Source organism: Anopheles cruzii, chromosome 3, assembly GCF_943734635.1.
Source record: "Anopheles cruzii chromosome 3, idAnoCruzAS_RS32_06, whole genome shotgun sequence".
Lineage (NCBI taxonomy): Eukaryota > Metazoa > Arthropoda > Insecta > Diptera > Culicidae > Anopheles > Anopheles cruzii.
The window spans coordinates 22643027-22670204 of NC_069145.1; the positions used below are offsets into that span (position 1 = coordinate 22643027).

Consider the following 27178-nt stretch of genomic DNA (forward strand, 5'->3'; position numbering starts at 1 on the left):
CCGGCCCTCAGCCCAGCCTCGAGTGTCACAGTCGTCAATTAATTCAACTGTAACGGTGTTAATGGAATGGATCTGCCCGGTCTGGATCGGCTGCTTGAAATTGGGACAAAATCCGATAACTTTCGGGCAGGAGTTTCTGCTCCTGCCGGTTCCCGTCCCGGTTGGTGTTGTTGCATTGTGTCGTTGTGCGATGTTGTGTGCCGCTTGGTGCTCGGTAAAAATCATTTCCCACAAATGATCGTTACCGTGGGCATCGGAATGGTACCCTGGTGTGTCCTTTTTCTTTTACGCCTTGCGTCTCAAGACGCGCGCGGCCCGCCCCGACCAAATCTGATCCCGTCGACGGCGTCGCCGTCGCCGTCGTCGTCGACGTTCGAGGGTTGGGCTTTTGGGATTTTAAGTGTATTGAAAATTACTTTATGTATCTTGTCCGTTTCCGTTGCTTCTCGCTTTTTTTACTGCGTGGTCCGTCCGTGTGTCACCATTCACCGTAGAGGTTAGGGCGCGGACTCTGGTGCGGAACGCCGGGGGACGCTGATCGCTACTCAGCCGGCCGCCGATTCATTACATCAAATAAAAATGGTGTAGAAATCAATTGCAACGTATCATTACTATTATCGCCCGGGATCACCGACAACGCGCCGGCGGCGGACTTTTCCGCAGGACGGTCCGCCCCGGAGGCGCTTCGCCGGGCCTCCTGGTCCCCCGGGGGCAGGTTGGGCGCGCGCGCGAAAGGAAGTGCTGCTTTTGTGTCTTTTCAATGGGCCATTGTCTTGGCATTATCTTGGCATCCTCGACCACCACCCACAGGCCCCACCGATAGTGGTGCCGCTCCCGGACTTCCCATCCTTGACGCAACCAAGGGGGGCGGCGGGGTTCCGTTCCGTTCGGTGGCGGCCGCCACCAGGGAGTATCTTTCCATCTTAAAGAGCACTCACGGGTAAGAGATAATGATACAGTTTCTTTCACCCCTCTTAGCACGCTCCATCCGACCTTCAATTGGGGGTATCAACAGCTCACCCAGCAAAAGAAAAAAAAATTAGAGGAACCAGGCACACGACATACCTGTGAGGGGGGTCGAAAAGTGTAACTCTTGGCGAAGAAGTCGCCCGCGGCCACTTGTTTTTCGGGTTTGGCAAGCGAAAGATAATTTATATCAAATCACGTTCCGACGGTTACTTGGCTGAGGTGATGACAGTTTGCAAATCGAACGGAACGACTTGGGCCAACACGGGTGCACCTTAATGCGTCGTTCGCGCATTTAGTTGGGGTGTGTGAAATTGCTTAGTTCTCTATTTTTCCTTATTTATAACATATTTATTATTCGGACGGTGACGTCGGAATCCGATTCTAAACTTTTTGCCAACTTCTTTCTTTCTCATTAATGAAAACAAGTTCTCTCAACTTGAAGTTTAGTAAGGTGATCGAACTCCTGAACTGAATTCCGAGCCGAAAGTCGACGAGTTGACGTCACAACGGTCCTTTTGATGAAGGAAATCCAATCAAACTTTACGGCCATGGCCTAAATGAATGGGTCCATCATCTTAAACGTCTTGATCTGAATATGTTCGCAAGGTCATTACCATACACTATTATTGGTTTCAACGTTAGAAGACCCAAGTTTTGCATAGAAGTTGCTGTAGAGTGTCCTACTCAAGCATACCAGGTCTAGAAATATGAAATCGGATTGCGTAAAAAGTCTCTTTAGCTGTCAATTTGGTACTCTTCATTACGATTTTTTTGGTAACACTGCCTTGTATTGACATCAGATAAATGATTTCAGATCTAAAAAAAAATTTAGTTGGTATCTTATCTTTAAAGGGGTTAGACCATGTCGACATTTGTGCTTGAAAAATACTTTTTGCAGGGATCATTGCTTTTCCGCTATCTGCTGAAGAAAACTGCTACACAATCGCATCAAATGCTTGTCGAAGCTTGTTTTTGGAAAATCGTATTGCTTTAAGAGGTTTCAAATATTAAAAAATGGCGATTTTGTCTTAATAAGCAACGAGCGTCGTAGGACTCCACAAAGGAACAATTTCGGATTCGAAACTGATTCGAAAGAGGAACATTAAAACCGTGGAACTTTAAACAGTGGAATGTCTCTCTTTAATTCTGAGTCTCTTTCGAGTTGTGAGTGCTCTACTTGGTTCCGTTCTTAGTTCCGTGTTCAATGTATTAAAGAAAAAAGTATCAAAATTGATCCCTTCTATCACCAATCCCTCTGTGCGTTGCGTATTAAACGCAAACTGTTTACATCCTTGCGGTAAATGCGAGGCACGAAAATGGCATATAGACCGGCCCCAATCCGAACGATCGAAATAAAGTGCAACGAAGCGTTCGGAGTAAACACTTTAATCTACTTTCGGGTCTCCCCGGACGTCCGGTTCGACCTACGGCGTCTAATTGTCACCGAGGCCCCCGCCATTAGGAGCGGTATGAATTATTGAGCACATTAAATCCCACCCGGGACCAGGTCACGATAGCCCAGTGTCCAGCGTCCCGAGATGCCGGCAGTCGCGCGGAGACGACGATCGACATGATAAGCGTTAATAACGTTCGCCAACTGAAAACAAAACTCCTGAGCCTGGCCGGTGGTCGGAAAATAAAACGTCCGCCCGCCCCGACCCGGAAAATGTGTGCGTTGTAAGAAAATCGGTGACCAAAACCAAAAACAACAGCAAAAAGCAGTCCGGCCCAAAAGTCTCGGAGTCCTTTCGAAGGCCGACGACGGTGGCCGGTCAATCAAAGCAAATTGTAATAACGGTTTATGGCGATTGTGCCAAGGATTTAGCGTAGCAAAATTTACTGCCAATTGGTTTTCGATTTTTTCGCTCCGTCCCCGGTCCGCGCCCCCCTTTACGGCTGCCTTCCCGGGGTCTCGGTGGATGATTTAAAAACCAATTTCTGTGCCCGCGCCAAAGGATACACCGAGCGCTCGAGGGGACGCTCGAGAGCCCGGACGTCTCGGAATGTCCTCGGCCCCGGCAGCAGGCGGAGGAGGAAAATGTTATTACAGATTATTCAGATGAGATTTTCGTCTGTCCGGTTCCCCGGTCCGCTTCCCTTCGGCCCGCGCTAGGGCATTCGGGGCAACTGTCCATTTCAGGTCCATTTCAACGGCTGCCGAGGGCCGATTATCGTCCCAGAAGAAAGCAATCGCCCAGACCGGGGCCGGACCGGCCGGACTGGGGAAAGATCACATTCTAAAGACGGTCACCAAACCGGGGTCCAGGGCCCGGGCCCGGTCCTGGAATGGTCAATTTCTTCGCCCAGTACCCCGAGAGAGAGTGAGCAGCGCCTTCGCCCTTTTCCAAAGCGAACACATTTCGCTGCATCTTTTCGGCACGTTTTGCGCAGCGACCCTTCGGCAGGACGCTGGACGCGAAGAACAAAGCGCACCCGCCGGCCCTTCAGGACCGGTCAGCTCGAGGGACTCGGGAGTTGCGGGCCATATGCGTCCAGGTGGCGTGCAGAACGCTGGCTGGCTGCGACGCTGCCAAATGTGTAACGAAACATGACCGATCCGATAACGCAAAGATCACAGACGCTGGACCGGCCCACCGCCGAGGGTGGGCCCTCTTCTAGGGGTCATCCGACCGGCCGACGGCTGTCGATTCTTCGGGCTTCGAAGAGTCCGGCCGCCGCTGTCTCGTACCGCGCGGGTTCCCTCCCGTGTGGACGAGGAAGCCCCCTGCGGTGCGTAGCCGACTTCACGGGAACTGCCGACGTCGCCTTGAAGAGAGCGAGCGGTGCCTTCGGATAATGGCCACCGATTGACTGTGTATCGGCCGATGAGGACACGCACGGGCACACACACACACAAGCTGGGTTTCCTTCTGATGATGGCCGCCGCCGAGGGACAGATTCACTCAAAAATGTGTTCGCCTTTCGTTCCGCCACGCGGGGCATCGGATTCGATAAGGTCCGGGCCGGCCTCGTTTCGCCCCCGGGGGGAGGAACGGACCGCCGGGGTGACACAAGCCGCGCACCCCAAGATGGATGAGGATAATCCGCGGCTGAAAAAGTCAAAGATTTTCTGGTTTCCACTTCGCTCCACTCGCGTAGCCCACGTAGCGCGTGTGCTTGGCGTTCGTGCGTATAAGGAACCTCTGGAGGCCACCTTCTTCGCCTGTCAGACGCGACGCTCTTCGATCTGGATCTGCTACGATGGATGAGGTGGCCCGGGCCGGAGAACCTGGAGAAAGCGCGCTCGGACCGCCCGAAGGCCTCGACCTCGCGGGGTGCCATATCGGTTTCTATTTTAAAACGCGACGCGACGCGCAGCCCAATAACGGCCGCCAAACACAACAAACCATTTAAACGCGGGACGTCCGTCCGCCGGCCCGAGGGTCCTCGACTCGTTTGGGAATTATTATCAAACTCCAATGACAAATAGCGTATTAATTTAAAGCGGTCCCCAGCGCGAGTCAACGTCGAGAGGGAAAAAAAAGTCGGAGTCGAAGTCAAAGTCGGTCGTCTCGAAGGAACCACAAGACGCAGCAGCAGCAGCGGCCAAAAGAAGGTACAATAAAACGAATCCCCCGAAAACGCCGTGATGACCGAAAGCAGTCAAGAAGAAGGCGAAAATCGAGGGAAGCAAACGGCCAGCGAACCACAGCCGGACCAAACAGTTGGCGACCAGAACACACAGAGAGAGAGAGAGAGAGAGACACCCAGAGACAGCGACGAAAAAAAAAGAATCCAAACCGAACGAAAGTAACGAAATGCAAAATTAATCTATATGCTAATTATAATTTGCTACACACCCCAGCAGGTCAGAGCCCGTCGAGGCCCGCGAAGTCCCGCGAAGTCCCGCGAAGGCGCAGGAGCCCGCAGGGAGAGACCCAGAGAAGGGGCCAGGCCACGTCCACCGGGTCCACCGGGCACCACCGGGGACGGTATCGACACCGCGCGGCGCGGGTGCACCGGCGCGAAATGCACATCGCATTTTAATTTGGCATTATCTGCATCATATTCGGGCCTCGCGCGAAACGATTTTGTTTTAAATGTGTCCGCGCGCGGCACACGGCTGCACTCCGTGGCGTGCTGCACCGCTGCACTTGTGGGGGGGTTTGGGGGGGGGGGTGGGGAGGTTGGCCTGAGCAGTGCCTGAGCGTCTTCTGTGCGCTGCTGCTGCCCCGTTTGAATTCGTAATTATTTACCCTGCGAAAGCGGGACCGAGGCCCTGTTGCAGGGGCAGCAAACGCATAAGTCAATCAGACTCAGGCCGAGGCCCAGGGGTTCTTGGGCGCGTGAAGGACACTCGACGCGACACTGTCGAAGCGCATTCGATTCCCAAGGCGCGACACTCTCTCTCTCTGGTGGCTCGACTCTGCGACTTTGCTGCGAGTGTCAGGATTTTATTCCGTCATTATTTCTCCGCGTGCGTTCGTTCCGTGCGGCTTGTGGCAATATGGCGAAGCGATTAGCGCGAGCGAGCGGCACAGGAAAGGGTGGCCGGAGGCGGCGGAGAAGGCGGCGGAGGAGGCGGCGGCGAGTTTTGCATATAGATGGGAATTCATATGCACATTTCGAGACCGCAAACCGACCGCGTTCGGAAAGATTCGCGGCGGCGGCGGCAGCAGCAGGATCCACACGGGGGAGACAGACAAATAGAAGTCGCACAAAACAAAGCGCAACACTGTGTGCGTGTGTCTGTGTGTGTGTGTTAGGGCCTCTTCGGAGGCACTTCAAAGTGGACGGGCACAATGGTGCATTAAAAATGGAATCACTCGCCGACCGAGGCGCGCAGTTTTTAAGTGTACTCGGTCGCGAGTAGATAAACCGAGACGGTGAACAGGTGAAGAGTCTCCTGGCTGAAGGCCCCAAAGGCCGCGGCGCGGTCCGGTTGGGCAATGCAGCCCTGGCCCGGGACTAGAACTCAATTAAGGTGCCCGCGATGAAGAATGCGCGCAGCGAACGAAGTGCATAAATAAGTGCACAATCGCCCCAAAAGCCGTGGCCGGAGCGGAACAGGAGAAGAAGGAGGAGCCTCGGGAGGGCCCCGATTTTTGCTCACGATTTTCGAAAATGGATTCACGGATTGCATCACCGGCTGGACAGCCGGCCAGCCGGCGGTGCATTTTCTATTTCTCGGTCGGATCGATCGGATCGATCGACCAGTCGTCGTCGTCGTGATCATCATCGTTAAGCTACAGGCGCTAATGGGTTGCCATTTTGGGAATCTCGACATGATCGAACATGGTGGGGACGACGGCGATGCCCGTGGCCCGCTGGGAGGCCAGTGGGGACCCACCCCGGCAGGCTGGGAAGAAGCATCAAGCATAAAGCATCGCCAGTTAATCGCCTTTGCATCGATAAATTACAGGTTATTTTATGATTCATTCATTCGGGGAAATTATTTCCCTATATAAACCGACTATTAGGCCGGGTCCACACTAGCACACACACACACACACACACAGTCTAATGGGGCACGAGCTGTGAGCGATGCTAACGAAATCATATTCTTATGCTGCTGCTGCTGCTGCTGCTCCTAGTGTGGTGTGCCTGTCATTTCGAAGTGATTCCTATAATTATCATTCGGATTCGGAGATCCGTTCGAAATGGTGGAGATTAGTTTTTTTTACCCTTCTTCTCCTTATTCGGGCCTCCTCCTGATGCTAAGGGTTTAACATCGTTTAGCTCGGCGCGTCTCGGAGCACCTGTCTCTGGGGCGCGCGCGCCCGCGGATCGGGTTGATCGGTCCTGCCGGTCTGTCTGTTTCCCGTGTTTTTTTTCCCTCTCTCGATTGCTTGCTTCGGAATTTTGAAAGATGAGGTTGGCTTCGTTCCGCGAGCGAAGATAGCTTTTATTTAACAGACGAAAAAAACATAAAAACACAACCAAATCATAAACATTCATCGCGTCCATCGCGCGGCGGCGGCGGCGAGGAATGTACGCCGCGCGTGATGGCCGCGAACGCCGGAATGTTTTACATTTCGCGGAACGAACCGAGCGGTTCGAACCAAAATGCCGTCGGGAATCTGCCTGCGTCGAACGAATGCTGGAAGGAAATTGAATTCCCTCACCCGGGCATCGTTGGGGTTCGGGGTGTAGCTGCCCCGAAAGGGATACAGTGTTTGGTACATTGTGATCAATTTGGAAGCTCAAATTAACTGCGGGATTGAATAGTTGGTCAAGCTAGAGTTTCAAAGTTGTACCCAGAGACTGTTGGTTGCACAAAACTGCCAGTGATCTTGATAATTGCTTAGGATTGTTCTTTCCTTTTTTGCTCATTACATGAGTGGGGAATTAAATGAATTATGTATCAAAAACTGCACATTAATAATGAATCGATATTTTTGCTGTTATTTGATGCTCACAGAGAATGCAAATTAGGTTATTGAATCAGTATTTTAGAATTAAACTCTTGAAAAATGGCACAAAATTGGATATGAAAATCAATACGAAACATATCGAGTTCAATAAATGTTTCCATTTATTCTTACAGGTCACTTCTGACAGATCTCTGTGGTCAACAATCCATTGCTCAATTTCCAGCGTTTAGTTAGAGAAATGGCAGTGTTTTAAAATGGGAAGACAGCCTCAAAGTACGACAGTCAAGGTGTCTTAAACGTGCACAAAATCAGAAGCGTCAGTTGCATTCTTTTTCCTATTTCTCTCCTGAAAAGGTTCAAAAATTTACCAAATCGCATGATCTTCGTGGTCAATTCACATCACCAAAACACGAAATTTTACGCCTATCAAAGTGCTTGTGTGAATCGTTGCACCGTCTTGATGATCTCCATATCCATTTCTTCCAGCGAAGTCCATATCTTTAATTGCAGGCAAAAAAAAATGGTTTCATCTGGCGATATCGCTCGGAATTGACGGTAGTGGTCCTCCCTACATCGTTTTCGAAAAAATAGGGCACCATGACGTCTTTAGCAAGCCTATAATGCTCATAATACAGTCACTTTTTCTGGATAGAACGGCCTCTTTTTAATCAATTGAGGGTTTTTAGTACCCCAGTGAAAAGTCAAGTGAAAAGTTTTGCTAGAAAAATCTGCGTTTTCGGTCTGTTGCTCAAGAACTCAATTGGTGTATTGTTATGTTATTAGACGATACATTTTCCAAAATGGCAGACATTTAACTACAAGTTTGGTACTTGGGTTGACAGATATACTTAGATACTGTAAAGTGCACATTTCTTAGACAACAGACACTTCTTTTGTAAATTTATCTTAAATGTTAAGTTTATGTAGCTCCTTAGCTTTTAGCCATTAACGTGGTTGTGGTTCTTTTTTTCCTTTGCTTTTAAGCTCGCTATCTGGATCTGACTGTACTGGTCTAGCGGTCGAGTCCCTGGCACCGACGTAACAAACACAATCAGAAGTCCTCGGGCCGTTGGAAAACCAACGACAGCCAACCCTTCACAGAGGGAGCCAAAAAGGATTGCAGGAAAAACACAATGCATTAAACTTGTCTACTTTTTACCAATAGAACCTCTAACCATGGAACTACAAACACTGGCTACGCCAGAAACAATATACGCCACGTGAATAGCATCCTCCACAAATAGAAATGGAACACCAGCTATTGGCAATACAAAGAACCACAATAATACAACACCAACCGATACACCAAATGCGCCAACAGCCAATCTAGCCCATGATAAGGCTATCATTTAGTGGAGTAAATGCCACATGTTTCTTCGCTTAATCTTGTTAAGTTGGATTAAGTTAAGTATTGAGTAAATTAAAAAACTACGGCCTGGTTGATCCTTTTAAGAGCAAAGAAAAAAGATATTCCTTCTGATGTTGTAAACAAAATGAGCTGCAACCATGACAACCGAGTCAATTTGAAAAACCAATTTCATCTACTGACCCAACCGCAATCAGCTATACTGAGAAGTATCGTAGCAGCCATTGACACCAAGTAGCGACTTACAAACACCAGCGTAGCAACTGAATCGCACCAGAAAGAGTGTCCGCCAAAAACAGCACAAAATTATGGGATAAATTCAAATTATTGTACACAATCGCCCGTCATCGAAAACGGGCGCAAATGAATGACCTCTTCATAGAATCGCTGCTGCCGTCGGGGTGCGCCCGGAAAAGCGTCTAAGGCGTTGGCAGAAGCAATTGCATTGCCATTGCCACTCCGCAATAACCGAACCGAACCCCACGGCAGCAGCAGCGAATCATACTTCGGGCGGTCCCAACGTTTGGCGGAATGCAAACGAGAACACGTTACCCGTAAGTCCAAGAAATCGATCAACGGCCGAATGAACTGAGGGGGGTTGGGGGCGTGTAAATAGCCAACGGGCTGCCCACGGTAAAGGGAAAATCGATTAAATTTTCTCCATCGCGCCGAAGAGCGCGCTCGAAAACGGAAGATCGATTGAAAAGCGGCCCAGAACGCCTCGACCGGGAACGGGGAACAAAATGGCGCGCCCAGTGTATGTTACGGTGGGTGGTGTTGCAGCATTGAGTAACTCAAACCCCGGAGAAAAAACGGAACTCCCAATTCCGGTGCCCGCCAGGGGTGAATGATTGGCAATTTACGTGGCGCTGGCTTTATCGCTTTTCGCGTGCGGTGCGCGATTTGGCGAAAAACGATTTATTTCCGTGGCTTTAAAGGCAATTTCATCAGCTGCGGCCGAGGCCGGGAAACCACACACACACACACACACACGGCATACAGTCAAGGGATATCGTGAGCGCGGTGGCCATTGGGGAATCATTTTCGCCGTCATCAGCCCGAGCCCAAGATGCCGCGCGAGTGCTTAGCTCGCAAAGGACACCGGGCGCCGCGGGAAAAGTTCAACCGTTTCCCACCCTTTCCGGTGGGCAGCCAGCGACTCGGCGACTCTTGCGTTCCGACGCTCGGACAGTCCAATAATTATCATTACATTGTTTATGTGACACACACACACACCGAGCGGAAATGTTAACCCACACGAGACGCGCGCATAAGGCCCCCTCTCGGTGACCGCCTTCTCTCCTCGGTGCGGTGTACAGTTACCGTGTCATTTCCATTTTTTTCCACTCAATTGCAATGCGCCGTCGCCATGGAACCGTCCCCGTCGCCAGCGTCTAATGCTCTCTTGGATCTCGGATGCTGAAAATAATGCTGATTAATGAAACGAATCACTTCGACCGTCACCGATTCGTACGCGGTTTCAGCTTCAATTAGACGAGATTGCAGAAAATGGCGCGAACCCCGGGTCGGCTTCTAGGCGCGGCGCGGCCACGGAAACCCAACCCCCCCCGGCCCGGCGCGTGTATGTGTGTGTTTGAAAACCGTTTAGTGAAACCTGTTTCTTTTTAATGGTCGAAAATAAATCTCCTGTCCCGGCTCCGGCGAATAACGGGGGGTGCCTGAGCGCGGAGGGGCCCAGCAAGAATGTCTTCATAGTGCAAGTGCGCGGCCAGCGGGCGAACCGTTCCCAGGCTACCGGTTCCCCGGTAGCGACACGACCACCACGATAACCTGCTCCCCGCCGGGGTGAACCGGAGCCTCCGGGAAGATAATCAGCGTCCGGAGATTGCTGATCGGGATTATCGGCTGCTGCTGCAACTGAATCCACCGAGTCCCGGGTCTCGCTCCTCAAAACGCACCACCGCCAGTAGCCGCGCGGATGACCGGTTTTCCCGGGCTTTTCCGCGCCCTCATCCGGAAAACCTAGCGATCGCGCAGGATCGATGTGATTTACCGGGCAGTTTATGTTCCTAAACACTTTCTCGAGCCGAACGCGAGTTCGGGGGTCTGTGGGGCCCTTTACGGCACGGCACGGCAGTTCAACGAGCTCCCCGTGGTGGTGGGTGGCCACACACACACACACGGGAACGCGGGCGCTCGTGCGAAATCGTATAAAAATCGCGGCCTCGCGGCGTATGAATGAATCATGTCTTGTCTCGTCGCCCCGTTTCGGGGTGTCTTAAATGTGCCACCGACGTGATTTATGTCCACTGCGTACGCGCCCCGAGAAACGTCTCTATCTCGCTCTCTCTTTCGGTGGCGAGGTCGCCCGCGTTGGGGACACTTGTAATTGGAAAGTCTCATCTCGGCGGAAGAGTTAAAAATGAAAAAGGGATCCGACCGGAATCGCGAATCGCATAGAACAAAACTCCCACCGGGCCATTCGCCCGGTTCTTGATTGTTTTCCTTTTTATCTCTCGACGGCCAGTCCCAAGTAATGGCAAGTGGCGCGCAAGGTAATCTGGCGGCCCCGCCAGATAACGCGACGATAATGGTAATAGAACAACGAAACCATTCGCAGGAAAATGATGGTGATTTTCGTGTTTTCTGGTTTTTTCACCGCGCCGGAAATGAAATCCTGTGCCACAGGCTCCGCCAATTACCCGCCCGCCCGTGGCAAAAGGGAGGAGCAAAAACAAAAAAACAGAAATCGCGATTACGCCCCAGGAGCAACCCCATCGCCGGCGGCGGAACACGCACATCAACGACGAAGACGACGTCGCGGATGATAGGAAAACATTCTGTTGACAAGAATTAATGGAAGATCGTCGAAGACGCCGGCGGTGGGGAAGTGGATCGAAAAAATCGACAACGGAATCCCAATCTGCCGGAGCAGCAGCAGCTTTCGATTGGTCTCCGCGGATTCAATGAATGAAAGGATCTGCCGCCGTCGCCGCCGCCGGAAATCGGTTCGGTTGCTTGGCGAAGGGTTGCGCCCGGGCCCGGGAAAGGTTGCCGCAAAAAAACACCAGAAGACAAAAGATGAAAACATAGGCACACACACACACACACACGCACAAACGGCCAAGGAAACCGAGAGCGAAAGGGAAAAATCAACATAAAACCGCCACCAAACTGAGACCGGGAGACCAGGGGGGGACCGGGAATTGATGAATGAGTCCTTTGGTACGGCGAATGACGAAAACGGGGGAAGAATAGAGCCACTGCCACTGGCTCCGGGGGCAATGAAGTGGCGATAAAAAAGAAGAAAACATATCAAACAACAGCAAAAGGTACAATAAAAACAAACAAAGCGAAAGAATGAAAGAAAGAAATGAAAACGACAGGGAAGTAAACGATTGCGCGACAAACGCGAAAAACAATCGGTTCAAAGAGGTAAAACCCGCGCCGAACGGGCAGCGGTGCGAACGGGAGGGTGCGCATCCCTTTCGAAGGCCCCGGACTGGAAACTGGAGCACCCAAGTCGGTCGGAGTCGGTGGTCGGGACCAATTTGCGATGGCCCGCGATTCGATCGCCGTCTCGGTCTCGGTAGCAGTCTTGGCCGTTTGGCGGCACCCCCCGTTTGTCGCGAATCCATTTCTCCAATTTAGGCACCATCGGACACAGCACAAAACACAAAGCCGATGAACCGAACCGGGAGGCCGGGCCGCGGATTCGCCCAAAAGGATGCCGCGCGAGATGTCGCGAGATGTGGCCACCACGATTGTTCTCCGCTCTGTCGCGATCCGGCCGCGATGGTGATGATTGTATCATTGTGCGACCGGCGCGTCCTGCGCGATCCCTTGGACCATGGACGGCACCTGATGCCGGAGTGCACCGGGATGCAGCGCGCGCGAGGATGCACCCTAAATAAGGGCATTGTTTTTTCGGCTTTCGGCCGTCTCCGGAGGACCATCGGAGACAGTTTCGTCCGCGGACCGCACCTAGACCAGTTTTTGCCAACCGCCGCCCGGGTCGTCCGGCGGGCGACTTTGAAGCCCTCGGTTGACGCAGCGTTTAATGCCCCCAACATCGGCGCGGCAGACATCGCAGCCGAACCGAGCGGAGAGCGGAGACACTGTTGACGAAAAATGACGCCTTAATAGCCGAATGGCCGGCCCTCTCGTTTTCCATTCATTGTTTGCCGTCGCTGGAGCAACAGATACCGGCAGATAGGGCAAACAAACGCCACCTCCCAACGAAAAAAAAAAAAAAAACTGCAACCCACAACGGAAAAGCATCCCGGAAAAGCATCAGCGCCAATTGTCAAACACAATCGCCCGGACTCGCTACACCCGCAAGGTAAATAGAACCCAGAAACCGGGGCCGGGAAAAGCCAAGACAAGACAACGCCCTGCGCCACGCCCTGCACCGGGCGCCGCCGGTGATCCATTGTGTGGCCCAAGCCCGAGCCCGAGTATTGTGTTTTTGTGTGTTTGTGCGGTGCGGTGTCCTTTTGTACTTTTACTTTCCGCGCCGCGTAAACAATCCGCCCCCTATCCGGGGCCACCGGGTGGAAGGACGCGAAGGATGCGCCGGGTACAGTGACGAACCAGTTTTCCGTAACGTTCCTCGTTGTTTGCCAATAGTGTGTAATTCCTAGGATTACGGAAGTAGCTTGGTATAGATAATTTTTTGGTGAAATTTTCGAAAATGTAACAGGGAAACATATGGGGACCGTTGGTTACTTCCGTGCCGATTGCATACTTTCGGGCCTAGAATTTTCAGTATTTAGAAAATCGCACAACCAGTGCAGTGCCGATTGCATATCTTTTGGGCGCACTGGCCTTCGAAGGGTTGAAGCTTTGTGCGCCGCGCCTGAAAGTAGGCAAAGGGACCACTAGCTAAAGGGCATGTTCTCCCGTTCTTTTTTGGGAGATTATTTTCGCTCCAAAATGCACCAGAACCGGACACCACCGTCCAGTGTGTTCCACATCACTTCTCCGCGATACGGACTGTTGTCGGCAGGCGGAAACGGAACCCTGCTGCCAACCAACCAGCGGGCAGCGGGGAGCTGGACCGGCATCGTACCGCCTGCCGCCAACCGCCACGCACCGAGCGCGTGTATGTTACACGAAACCGTGGTTTGGAAAATTTGAATAAATAGATTTGCATCACCAAGAAAACAACACCGTGACGGTCTCCGGAGCGATACTGCGGCCGCCGCCGCCACCTCCTCCTGCGCTCTCATCTGTCAGTCAGCCGCGATGCGATGCCAGCCAGAGTGTGTGTGCCATCGTTGTCGTCGTTTTGTTTTGTTTTTTTTACCCTATGCTGCCGATGTTGGCAAAAAAAAACGGAACAACCGAAGAACAAGGCCTTCGAAATAAAAGCGTGGCCGGCGACGTCAGCGGCAGCGACGGCGGCGGTGGCGGCGAACGAATGAACTTTTTAATCCAATCGGACAACCCGTGAGGGGCGGCGTAAGTGTTTTTGCTGGTACCTACTACTACTACCACCTCGACTGCACTGCTTTCTCTCTCTCTCCGTCCGGTTCTCTCGATGCCATTAATGCATTATGGAAGTCTCGAGGTTGTGTTCGGTGCGTGTTGGTGTGTCTCTCCGGTCGATTCCGGTTCCGGTCTCCGGCCTCCCCGGTGGATCAATTTAAGAATCCGGTACACAATAAGGGACGATGACAAAGCGGAAGGACATCTTGTCAACAGGCCGACGACCCCGCCAACGGTGGCCAGGAGTGGCGGCGGCCGGGCAGAGGCTCCATTGAAGTCGGCTCGGTGCGCATAAATTAAAAACAATCCGCAAAAAAAAGACACACACTTCCCGGACACAGACAAAGAGGTCATCAACTCGATCAACGAGGAGCGAGAGAGAGAGAGAGAGGGCGAGTGAATGGAAATTGTCATGTCGGCCTCTTGGATTATGATGTACCGACAGCACGGGAGTCGGTATGCAAATCCAGGGCCGGCCCAGGACTTTTGTCCTGTTTTTGGGCCGAAGTGACAGCCCGTCTCCCAAGGGAGCGCCGATAAAAGGGATCACAATGGGATCACCCGGTTCCATCTTCCATTCCGGGCCCGGGGCCCGGAGGGCAACTTTTCGAGTCGCGAGTCCTTTACGCGAATCCCCTCCACGGTTGGTCGAAGGCGCAACAGCAGCAGCAACAGCAGGACCGACTTACTAACAACAAATGATGTGATTAAACAATTAGAGATAATAAAATTGGAAAATATCTCATTAAGTCCGTGCAAGATTTCATCATCCGACACTCCGGGAGTCGAACGAAGAAATGCTAATATCCGGGCCACTCTCGGTTCTGGAGCTCCAGAAAGCGGAGGCCTTTTAGCGCCCGGTATAAAACATGTTGATCACCCATCACCATCGTCGTCATCATCATCGGCCCAATCGATTACCCGCCGCCGTGGTGGGTGTCAATCGATCGATCGTTAGCGTAAACCCGGGTGGCCCTTGGGCGCGCGGGGGGCACGGGGGAGGCCATATACCCACCGCCGGGGGAGTTCCTGGGGAGCGTGTGACTAATACCTTCGGGCAGTTGAGCAGCGGAATCGTTTTATTGCACCCAATGCCCCACGATGGGGTGCGGGCGATGTTGTAAAACGCGCCCCGTTGGGACGCCGCCGCCACCATCGGAACAAAGCCATTGTAAAACTCACCATCTGCAACAGAGAGAGAGAGAGAGAGAAACGGGAAGAGCATGAGTGATTTGGGTGGGAATAATGCTGTGTGATTAGTGATTGCCCTGCCACAACACAAAAACGACGACGACGACGACGAAGCTAATAGAAACGATCGCCAATAAAATCGCAGCGCCCGGCGGGCTCTGGCAGCAATATCATTTATGTTAATCATCATCATCATCATCCGCCACCACTAGTCAGCGGGGCGGACCGGCGAGGATTTAATATGGGAAAGGCATAAACTTTATCTATTTGGTACGGTCGCGGGCGAGCGATCCCCGCCGAGAACTCGAGTGGTGAAGATAAACGCGCGAACGTCAAGCCAAACGGGCCAAGCATTCCGGCGCGTGATATCCGACCGGGACCGGGTTATTATCGTCCGGGTGGGGGGAGAAAGTTCACACGGCTTCGGTTCGACGCAGCGGATGGGAAAATTAGCATCCAGCAGCAGACGGTTCGGGTCTCTTCAGGCTCTTCGGGCAGGAAGCGTGTGATAAGAAATTGAACGGAAAATCAAACAACCGTTTCGGCGTTCCGGTTCGACAGACGAAGTTCGCTCTAAAGACTCTGGCTCCCCAGCCACTCGGGTTGTTATCAGGCTGGGCGCAGAGTCGTGAAGTCCCTGAAGGGTGTCCGGACCTCGACTTGACGTCTATCGGGTGACGGCCATCTTCATCGATATCGGCCGCCGCCGCCGCGATACATAGCGAGGAGTCTGGTGCTCCGGGAGACTACTGAGACTCTCCCTGCCCGACCCAGTCCTGATGGCAAGACGGCGATAGGTGGTGATGTGGTTTCAATTTTCCTTTCCGCTATAAAACCCAGCCTGTCCCCGCGCTCCTTCCGGCGGGTGTATGTGGGCGAATCGGTGGTGGGACCGTCGCCAAATTATCCTGAGCCACGGCGATCGGCCGATGATAGTGCTCGGTCGTGTTCGTGGGCAGGAAACACCGCCTAAATTGAAACGGAAGAGGCAGCCGCAAGGCATCGCAAGTCCGTACCGGACGCCAACCGCAGGACGCAGCCACAGGAAGTAAGAGCTCCACACACACACGCGCAACCGGCGGCCGGAGGCGATTCGGTAATAAAAAAGCTGTTAAAAAATTTATGCTCCCCACCGAATGTTTACGAGCCCGATGATTGATAAACTGGACTATTTAGTGGTGTGTCCTGTGGATAAGCTCGGCGTTCCCGGGGTTCGATATCACCGCACCCCGCACGGGTTTGATCCCGTGAAGATGCGGCGCGGGATGAGATTTTTACGACGGCCTCTCCCGACACCCGGCGAGGCAGGCAGTAAAAACCCACAGCCACAGCCACGGTCGCGGCCGAAGGACTACCACAGACCGCTGACAGACACGGCCCGACACCGGGCCTGAGATGATGGAATTTCGAGTTGATCGGGGACCGCGCGCCTTTTACGACCGCTCGTAATGTCGGGGGCGACATCTGTTGAGTCGAAGTTGAGCACGGCGTAAGACCTGGCCATCACCATCGCCGTCGTCGGAGTTCATTGATAATAAGATAAAAGTATTTAACAGCAATAACAGTGAGGCCGGCTGGCTGGCTGGATGGTGTGACCACCGCAGGATAAGAGCAACGCTGGCTCGGGAAGTCGTAAAATCTTCACTTCCTTGCGCGGGTTCCGTTCTTGCTGTTGTTGTGGTTAACAGACCGCCACGGAGCGGGTATGGCACGTAGACCGTTGGGGGGTTGAAACAATTGACACCACCCGGCCGGCCCGGTGATTATGGGTGACGGGTGCCCTGACCGTGCGATGGTTTTATTCCCCATCGTCATCATCATCGGTGCCCCATCGGTGGGACAGGACCTCGGCCCGGCCTCTTGGCCGTGACCTGGGGGCCGCCCCGACGTACGACGATGGTTAACAAGATCCATTTAAATGGAGAATAATAATGGTGCCCTCGCGATAATTCGGGCCATTTCGGGCGAACAATTCGCCGTAATTTCCAACGTCCGATCGTCTTGGACCGAACCTCTTGGACTTGACGCGCGCGCGCGCTCCGAGAGCGGGCCGTCGGGCTTCTAATTTTCCATTGTCCTGGCCGCGCGAGAGGGCTTTCCTTTAACTTTTTCCCGCCAAGTCCCTGAAGGGGGGGCCCTTTCTTCGAAATCAATTTTCCGTACGTCCGCCCGATGGTACCCCGATGGCCCGGGTCCGCCCCGTCTTCGGTGCGCATCTCTATTCAGGCCGTTCAGGCGCTGTGATCTATCGAGAACTGCTTCGATCACGCTCCGGGGATGGAATCGCCCGGGTGAAGCCTTCTCTAAGGGCGGTTGGGAGGTTGAACCGGTGCGGACAAAGGCCAGCATTGGGTGTTGGGTCGGGTTTTTTTTCCCCGCCTGACGGCTAGACCCTCGGTCTCGTGTAGCTAAGCGCTCCAGTCCTAGGTACACGCCGGAGCGTCCGCAAACGAGTGTGAATAATTGCTTTTCAATTATACAAGATCATCAAAACTAATAGCCGTGGCCATTGTCGAGAGCGGGCACGGGCGAAGAACACGGTACGGGAGCGGGAGGGGGGCCGCTCCGCGCCGTGAAAGCCGGTCCTCGTTGTTGGGCGATCTCGCCAGCGGATTAAACGGACACTCGTCAGCGTCCACACGCAACAACCACAGCGCGGGACGGACGCATCTGACGGACCTGAGAGAGATACCTGTGAGAGGCCGGGGGACGGCCCGGCGGTCGCTAGCGGTCCCAAATGACCCGATCCGATAATTGTAGTCATCGTGCCTTTCATCTGCTCAAAACCACACAGAAACCCACACACATCACGGGGCCGTGCCCGGGACCATTGCCGAGGGACTCCTATAAGAGCCCATCACAGGTTTCTGGTCTGGGCTTCATCGTCGTTTTCGTTCCCCGTTTCCCCGTTTTTTTTCGATTTTGTTTCTGTGCCCTTGTGGCCCCCTGGTTCGCCCAGGACGAGGCGTTTGATGAGCCCACCTTCCCGTGTGTGTGCCGGGCGATGTGTTTTATTGTGGTCAGCGTCGGACCACAGAACCTCCGTGGGTGAAGGCTTCGGGCCGGGACCGATTATGATGGTTGCTCTCTCTCTCTCTCTGGATGACTTTCTGGCCTCGATGACGGCAACGACGACGACGATGGCCAACCGCACACTGTCAAGTGTTAAAACCCATTTCATCAGGCCAACATTAGGCACGCCCGCCCCCATTCTTTTGGGTTTGGGAAAATTTAAGCACTGCGCCGGGGTGCTGGCCACCCGCTGGTCCTCATAATGCTCGTCTCATAACCGTCAACGGAGAGCAGTTACGGGCGGACTACGAAACAATCGAAGCTTCCAGGAAGCTGGAGCCGCGATTGCACAGATCTCCGTAATGTCCGTGTCTCGATAGGTTCCCCGAACTTAGCGACCGGACTTCGAGTAACTTGAATCGAGTTTCCTGCAGACTACGTGTTACTGCGTCAACTGCGCGCACACCCGTTTGCGAAAACATTGTTGTGGCGTGTCGGGGCGAAACTTCATACTCGCGTCAAACCGCCGACCACGAGCCGGGGGCCCGGACTCGGTGTTCTCGATTTTGTCGCGTACAAATGGCCCACAACACGTGAGTTCTCCAGTTGCAGCCAGACCCGGCAGCCAGCCAGCCAGGTCACTTAACCGCAGCACCGCCGTGATGTACTAACTAACTCCGTGGGTGCTACTCGCGGGCAAGAACTGAAGCTGGAGGCTGCTTTGTTGTAAGGCTCTGGCCTGGCGTCAAGATCGGGGAGATCGGATTCGATCGGATCAAGTGAGCGAGTTGTTGGTCGGGCTACTTTTATCCGAAAGTAACAGGCGCACATATCTATGGGTGATCCATCTAGTGTTTGGATTTTGGACTATCGATTACTTGACTTTTAAAGCGTCAAACTTCATTCTGGACATTGTAAACATTTAGTAAAAATTTTGACATTTACGAAAAAAGGACGCTATACGCTTGCAGAAAATTGGGAAATATTTAAAAATTATTTCCAAAATGGTGGCTCTTCAACTCAAACTCATTTGGGGCTCGGAAAACGCTCACGTCGTGCAAGAGAAGCCAATGCATCCCTAACGAGTGACTGCTTGGTTCGGATTTCGATCTGACGACATCATCAACCCATTTTTGTCTTTGAAAATAAAGAAGGAATCATGGGAACCGCTACGTTGGCTGATTGGTTTTTTGGCCAAATTGAAGCTTAAAATTTGGACGACATTCAACACCGACAGCCACAATCGATATTTTGCGCCCTCTCTTCCCGGACTCTAAACACTAGATCCATTCATTCAAAATCCGCGCCGCCTGGCCGGGAAAAGTCTGCTGCCCGAGGCCGAGGCCAGGCGCTCGCCCCACGACAACAACGAGCGGTAGATATATGTTATTTTTGAACGCGTATGAGTCCGTGTGTCAAAAATATCGCCATTGTCGCCGTCAGATCCGGAGCCAGAGCTCACGCAACGCACCGCGCGACGCACAAATGGAATGTCCCGCCGTTCTGGGCGACGACGGAGGAGACGATTTTCTTCTAAAAACAGCCGCGACTCCTGAACACATGTGTCGGCACTCGGAATGGCTCGGTGTGTGCGGGTGCGGCCGGTGGCACCGCTGCACCGTTAAATGTTCATCTCGGCACTCGGGGCCGGGGCCGGGGCCGGGGCCGGGGCCGGGGCCTGGGCCGCTCTCTCGGGGCACGTTGGCACTTCGGGGCGCGATGAGATAAAATTATGCAGAAAAATTGTATTTATGGACGGCGCGGCCGCTGATGTGCTGCCCGACACCCAACGGTGTCACCACCACCACCCCCGGGACCCACACCGTTACCCTCCGCCCGCCCGGCCGCCTGGTCTGGTGGTGGTGCCATTTTTAGCTCGCGGCCGGTTTTCCCTCCTATCCATTCGAAAAGTTCTCGCCACCGACGACGACGACGAAGAATGTCGTCGTCGCCAGCCAGCGTCGTCTACGACGCTGAGTGCATCGTGACTAATGCACTTTCATCACGGTCGGGTGCGGCTCGTTGGCAGCCCGGCGCGGGTTTGCCGGAAATATGATGTGACACTCTGGAATATGGGATTTACCCTCGGGGGCCCCGAGAGCCGTAGCAGTTCGTCCGGAGCCGCGTCGCGTAATTGAATTCTCTAGGTCCGCCGCCGCACAAGAAAAGGGCCACGTTTTTTTTTTGAAGCATTAGCTTCAGATTTGTTGGCCACCGACTGTTGATCGACATTAAAACGTCCGTTGGTCCGAGGACTCTTAGGACTCTGTCCCCAAAAAAAAACCATTACCCACAATTGGTCCAAAGTGTTCCGGGTCCCGGAAAGACACACCGGCGGACAGACTTGAGGCGGTTGAGTTATTAAATCACTCGCCTCGGCTCCGGGTGTCGTCAGCTCGGGCGCTGTCATCGGGCGACTTTGTTGCCAATATTGTCCAATTTGTTTTGCATACACCGACCCGGCCGGCCATCCTTGACCGTGAATGCCTTCCGTGAACCACATAGTCCAAGCCACAAGTCGCCTACTATGATTGATCGATCGAAGGCAGTCGAAGCGGAGGACGAGGCTTCAAGTTTGACAGCGCGGACACCGTCCGCCGGAGTCCGGACGCAGCGGTTGTCACTGGGGCCTCGAATTTGCGGCCCCGAAACACGTTTCAAATTACCATCGCCGTCTCACCGCGTTAGGCCCGAACCCCGAAGAAGCCCCCGAAAAGCCGACGCGGACCGACCGACCGACGTGTGTTTGCGTATGCTGCCCGCGTATTCCCTGGGCCATCGAAAGTTGTCAATAGTTTCCGCGACCTCGGGCGGGCGCGCAAAAATAAAAACCCACTTAGAGAGTGTGGGAGAGAGAGAGAGAGAGCCGGACCGAATAGAGCCGACACCCGGCCACGTAGTAGTAGCCGGAGCCGGATGAGACAGTCGAGTCATGTCCGACTGAATTATAACAGCTGATTCCACTTTAACTTGATTAATAGATACTTTTCAGCCCCGAAACCGGTCCTAGGCGTAGAGGCCATTTTTTGCGCAACCACCCAGCCCCAGCCCCTGTCCCGTGGGTGGCCCTTCATCACCGGCGGGAGCCGGGATTCGGTGCCCGGCTGGAGTCGGAGAATGTCCATCCATCTTTCGCGTCTGGGCCCGACCCGGCTGTGCTTATGCTTCGTGGCGTGGCGTGGCGGGAGTTTTTTTGCTCTCTCCTCCGTGGCGGGTCCGTGGGCCTCCAGGCCCGGGGGGCTGGCCTACCCCACCGGCCCGCCCCGCCCCGGTTTGATCGTTATTTTTAACCGAATTTCGTGCTGCTCTCCACGACACGGTGCGCACGACGCCGGACGCCGTGTCCTTGACCGTGAACGACTTATATTTACGCACACACTAGTGATTTGTGGCCACCCTCCGGCGGGGAGTGGGTCGGTCAGGCGTCGAAGGGGGGAACTGTGACGTGAAACAAATTTGCAGTTATTTGCGGTATTTCGGGGGTCCCCGAAAAGGAGGTCGGTCGGTCGGTCGGTCGGGCGCGCGAATTTGAATTGTTACCCGGCCGCGGCCCGGCTCGGGTTTTGGGTTTGCGTCGGTTTCTTCTTCTTCGGCGGCGGTGGTGGTGTTGACAGGTGTCAAAAAGACGCCAGCCGGCCACCGGGTGGGCCGGCCCCCCGGGTGAATGATGGTGCAATTAATAAGCAATTGCTATCCATCATCCCCGGATCAGGTGGCCGCGCGCGCGCCGAATCCGATCGATAGCGGAACGGAACACACACACACACACACCATGAAGGAAGGCAGGCTTGGGGCTTTAAGAGCGAACCGGAAGAGAGCAAAGTGCGAGAAAAAGGGGCAGGAAAATCGATCGCCGGTCGGCGGGGCGTCAACGGATGGACAAAAAATTGATTTTACACACCCGTCAGGGCCGGATTTTAACGGCCGTTAACGGGCACAGGTGGTGGTCGTGGTGGTGGAGCGTCCCGTCCCGCGGACCGAACGCAATAAAACGGGCCTCGGCGGGGCTCAAGAAAACACTTTTACTTTCCCATAAAATTGATAGTAACCACCATTAAAATGCGCGCCATCGCACCGTTCCCCGGGCGCGTCAACATTATCTCTTGTTCTCTCTCTCTCTCTGCCGCTCTCTATCTCTTGTTTTGTTCGGGTCATAAAGTTATGCTTTATTTAACGCTGTCTAAGTGCGTGTGTGATGGTCGTTAATATTCCACCATTTTTTTCTCTTTTAATTCCACCGATGCACTTAAGACCTCTCTGTGTCATTGGGATTTAATTCTTCCCTCTCTCGCTCTCTATCGCTCCTTCTCGCGCTGACCTGGTCTCCCTGTCTCCCCGACATGAATATTAAACGGATCGTAGTTGATTTAAGATCATCGTAAATAGGGAAAATGGGACCACCCGCCACGCGCACGCCCCGGTAATGGGGCAGCGAGGGCTTGGGAGGGCCCCCCGAGGCTCTCTCGCTTGTGTCGCGCGTTTCTTTATTGACCACGACACCGGCCATGAATCAAGGGATCGTTAGTGGCTCCCCGGTGCTCGATGTTCGAGGTGCGAAGACGATCGCCGTTTTTCGCACGCCCTGCCTTCCTTTTATTGGCCCAGGCGACAAAAAACCCGAGAGGTCCCGAGCGAGCTTCGGGTTGGCACTTTAGCATTGGGTTCGCCATTTGCGCTAGCCAGAGTTGTGTTGATGATGATGATGATTGGGGATTGGGACAGCACGAGCTTCGAGGATCGCTCCAGAGCGCACACTTACCAGCTTCGGCAGGGTCCATTCCGGTAGGAGGTTGCGCTGACAGGGGCCCAGGGGTGCTTCCGGAACCAGGAGATCGCACATCGTCGTTCAGCGGCCCGGTGTACGATATCGATGAGCTTGGAGGTCTCTGCGGGGTTCGGTGGAAGAAAGAAACGGTGATTAGTACTACGATTCGAGCGCCAGACAACTACAAAAGCTAACATGAACAAAGGAAAAGGAAAAACAGCAAAGTAGAACATGGAAACTAACTACCGTAAAACCGAAACATGACAAACAAACATAGAAAATAAGGAAAAAAACGGAACTCGAAAGCGGAATAAAGTAGAGAAACACAAAACTAGCAAATAGAGATGAAGTACTAACAAAACAAAAAGGAAAAAGGATAGAAGTAGACTATCGAAAAGCCACTACTACTACGAACTACTACGAAAAGCGATGAAGGGAGGTCAGTAATAAAGTTAATAGTGCAGTATCGGGCGCACCACAGCTTCCGGGAACTGCGTGCCCGCCCCCGGTGATCCGTGATAAGCAATAGAGCGGAAAAAGCAATAACTTGCCCACCAGAAACCCGGGCCGCGGGAAAAAAGCGGCAACCAACCGGGCACGGCACACACACACACACGCTTAGCACTGTTGCGAAGCGAATTGTGCCGAAATCATGAATTCCCGCGCTCGCTCTCGCCACGCCGTTCACGGATGATGATGATAATCGCGATGTCGGTGAAAATGGAGCTGAAAATCGAAATTGACAGCTTTTCGGCCGCACACCCGCGTGCGTGCGTGTGTGTGAGTGTGGGAAGGCAGCGTGAGGCGCACCGGAACCACCAGAAGGCCGTGGAAATCCGTGGACTATCGCGATTCGGGCGGCCAGCGAGGTAGAAAATATTGACGTGAAATTTATCACGTCAAACGCTCGGGCCCGGGACCGTTTTGCCATTGCCACCCCGGTGCTGGTTATTGTGGTTGTGCAGGGGGTCTTCGTGTTCCCCCGCACCCCGCCGCAGACCATTAGGGATGGAAAGGATAGCGCGGACGAATATGAACATCATCCGGGTGGTTGCGCCTGAAAGGTAGGCAACACGCCGTGCTCGCGCGGATTTTGGGGTAGCGAAATTTAATAAACACAGCCGCGGCCGCCCTTCGACGACCGGTGCGTGGTGGTCTCGCGCCGTGGGAGTCCGCAAAAGCACGGCACGCGAGTGGCCGCGCTGTGACCTTTTGGCAGCCGTCGGTACACCACAGCGGGTCTTCGAGCACACGGAGGCACACGGAGCCGAGATCGCTGTCGTCGCCGGGGGGCGGGTTGTTATCCGCTGCGGGGTATAAAACAGGGGGTTGGCAGGTATCATGACCCTAAGAATGGTGAGCCTCGGAGCCTACCAAAGTCCAAGAAATCCCCTGAACCCCGGGGCCGGTTGAAGGAATCGGTCCAACAATTTTCCTGACATCGGCTTCGGGTTTTTCTAAATCCAATGATTTAGCGTCCCACTGGGATATCATTAAAATGACTCGCCTGAGATACCGATCGGGGGATCAGCACCGGCCCACTGTGCGTGTGCACCGTCCCTCTCTCTCTCCCTCTCTCTCTCCCTCTCTCTCTCTCAGTTGCGTGGTGCGGGACGGGATTTAATTCCGATGCCATGCGGTGCTGGCGGGAATCCTGCTGCGGTGCCGAACCCTTACCGAGGCGGTTTTCGGGACGGCTGGCTGGGGGGCCACGGCGCTGTGTAATGCGGCGATTAACGACGGGTAACGAAGCAAGCGACCATCGGGGCCCCGTGAGTGAGCAACAATAATAGTAATCACAACAACAACAACAGCAGCAGCAGCAGCAGCACCGAGATAATAACAACAATCAAATGAGCCCGAAAATCGGAACAAAACGCGCCCGTTCCAGGGCGGCCCCCGGGGCGGCCCTTGTGTGGCCGAGCGAAAGGGGAATTAAAAGAACAACAGGGGAACATAATTATAGATGCCCCTTGGCCCGTGTGCGTTGCGGTTTGCCCCTTTTTCGCCCCGGCCTCGGCCCCGTGCGGTGGAGCTGGTCCAAAGGATCGGCCTTGGAACCGGCGGATCCTGGAGGTCCGGGAAAAAGGCCCCCACGTCAGGATTTTCCACCCGCCCCCCTGAGATGTGCGCAGCGCACTTGGGCCATCGCCGGCCTGTCAGCGACACTCGTGTGCCGGACGGGAGCGAGCGAGGCCAGCAGCACCCAGGCCGGGGCTTGCCGATGGTAAACATCTGCAGAGCTGTCAAGCGTGCTGGCTGGCATGGAGATGGGGCTGTCCGGCCCGGATCCTTGGCTCCGATTGGCGGCCATTTTGCTCGACGCCCACCGTTTTTCCATTTTTTTTTGTCTCCGCTTCTTGCCTTGGGTTGCTCCTTTCTTTCGCTGCGGGTGCTGAAAAGTGGTCCACATCTAGGCGTCCCATTCCCCCCGCAATCCTTCCTTGCCGTAAGATACGACGGAAACATTCCTCTGGCCACGGAGAGAGAGAGAGCGAGCGAGGGAGTGGAATGCGCGCGCCGAGGACCAGATATTTATGTGGGACAGCTTCCATTCCGGCGATCCGTGCTTCGTCCTGTGTTCCGTGCCGTGCCGTCGTCGTGTTCCCCAGTGAGCACTTTCTTCCACTTAGCACGGATCGGGCCGTCGGATCGGGACGTGCGGGTGCGAGTGCGGCCCGGACGAAGAAATGGAAAGGCAAGGGCCCGTGACAGACCGAAGAAGCGAACCGAAAATTGTTAGACGACCGAACGGAGCCAGTCAACTATGAAATTCACCTGTGAGTTAAGCCATCCTCCCCACACACCCGCGACCCGCTGCGACCCGCCACCCTCAGGAAGGTCCCGGTGTCCCGGGGCCCCGTGAGCCTCACAAATCCCACCGGGGACATGATAGGCGAGAAAAAGGAGGAAATGAGTCCGCCATAAATCACTCCGCTGCCACCACCACCCGACCCGGTGGCCACCCGCCCCTTTGCCCGTAGCCGGTCACATACGGAGCTCCGGGACCGGAAAAAACCGGAAAAAGCACCGACCGACCGACGGTCCAAACGTTATCCCCACCGAAAAACGATGCCACGGAGAAAGATTCTTTCTCCGGGGCCACCGTACCCCGCACCCTGCCCCGCACTGGCCTCCTCGGTACGTTTCTCACGGATACGGCCACCGGCACCCGCACCAGCACCGGCAGCAGCACCCGAATGCCCCGGGAATGCCGGGAAAAACAAAGAATTCTAATCAAAAAACCGTTCCAATTTCTTCGTCTTCGTGTTTTTATTTTTTTCGGCCACTTTTTCTTCTTCTTCTTCTTGTTATACTGCCTATTGGTTCCTGCTTTGTTCTGGTGTGGCCAAACCCGAAGCCGAGGGTGTCTCTTTCTATTATTAGTGTTTGTTCGCTCCGGAGCCGGGGGGGGCCCGGCTGTGTGGGGAGCATCATCCCACCTAAATCTTGCTACGGCCTCCCCGCCGTGGCCACCATCCGGACCACCGGACCCACCCATAGTAGAGCACATAACTAACGCGCTGGGGTCGCCTTTTCTAATTTCAATAGATACACATCGCTTTCCAATGTTTTAGAGAAGGCCACGTGTCGTGAAGGACGGCCTCCGGAACACAAGAAGTGGACGACGGCGGGGCGAACGAACAACGAGCGGCCAACAACAACAGATATGCCTCCTTAGATTGTTTTTTTTTGTTTCTTCTCTTTTCTTCTCCGCTCCACTCGGCGTGTTATAAGATGTTAATGAACCTTCGTCTAGGGTTCTGGTGCCGCGCTGTTAAGATTTCCCATCACGTCCACAGCTCGGCTCGTTCCACCCGGTTCCCGGTTCGCTTTTTTTTTGCTACCGCTTCTGTGGGCCCTCCTCACTGACAGGTTTACAGGTTTTTTTTCCAACTCCCCCCGGGGGCCACCCTCCCACCGTCCACCGCCACTCTGGTGTGCAATTTAATTTTCGACAAAAAGTACCCTCTTAAAAAGATGACGTCCGTCCGTTCGGCGGGGCCGGGATCCGGCTAAACGACTAAACGATCGTTTTGTGGTCTCCAGTGGGTGGTGGCAGGTGGGAGAGGAGGTGGAAATTTTTACCAGCCACCCTCCTCCGCCGCT

The 27178-nt window shown here is 54.0% G+C and overlaps 1 protein-coding gene across 1 annotated transcript in view; it reads right to left on the reverse strand.

Annotated features, from left to right (window-relative positions):
* LOC128273456 (homeobox protein homothorax) overlaps nucleotides 1-27178 on the reverse strand; it is a 142703-nt gene that overhangs the window by 25674 nt on the left and 89851 nt on the right. The window contains exon 8 of the mRNA XM_053011422.1: nucleotides 23063-23187. Coding sequence (XP_052867382.1) covers nucleotides 23063-23187 — 125 coding nt within the window. The remainder of the gene's footprint in view (nucleotides 1-23062; nucleotides 23188-27178) is intronic.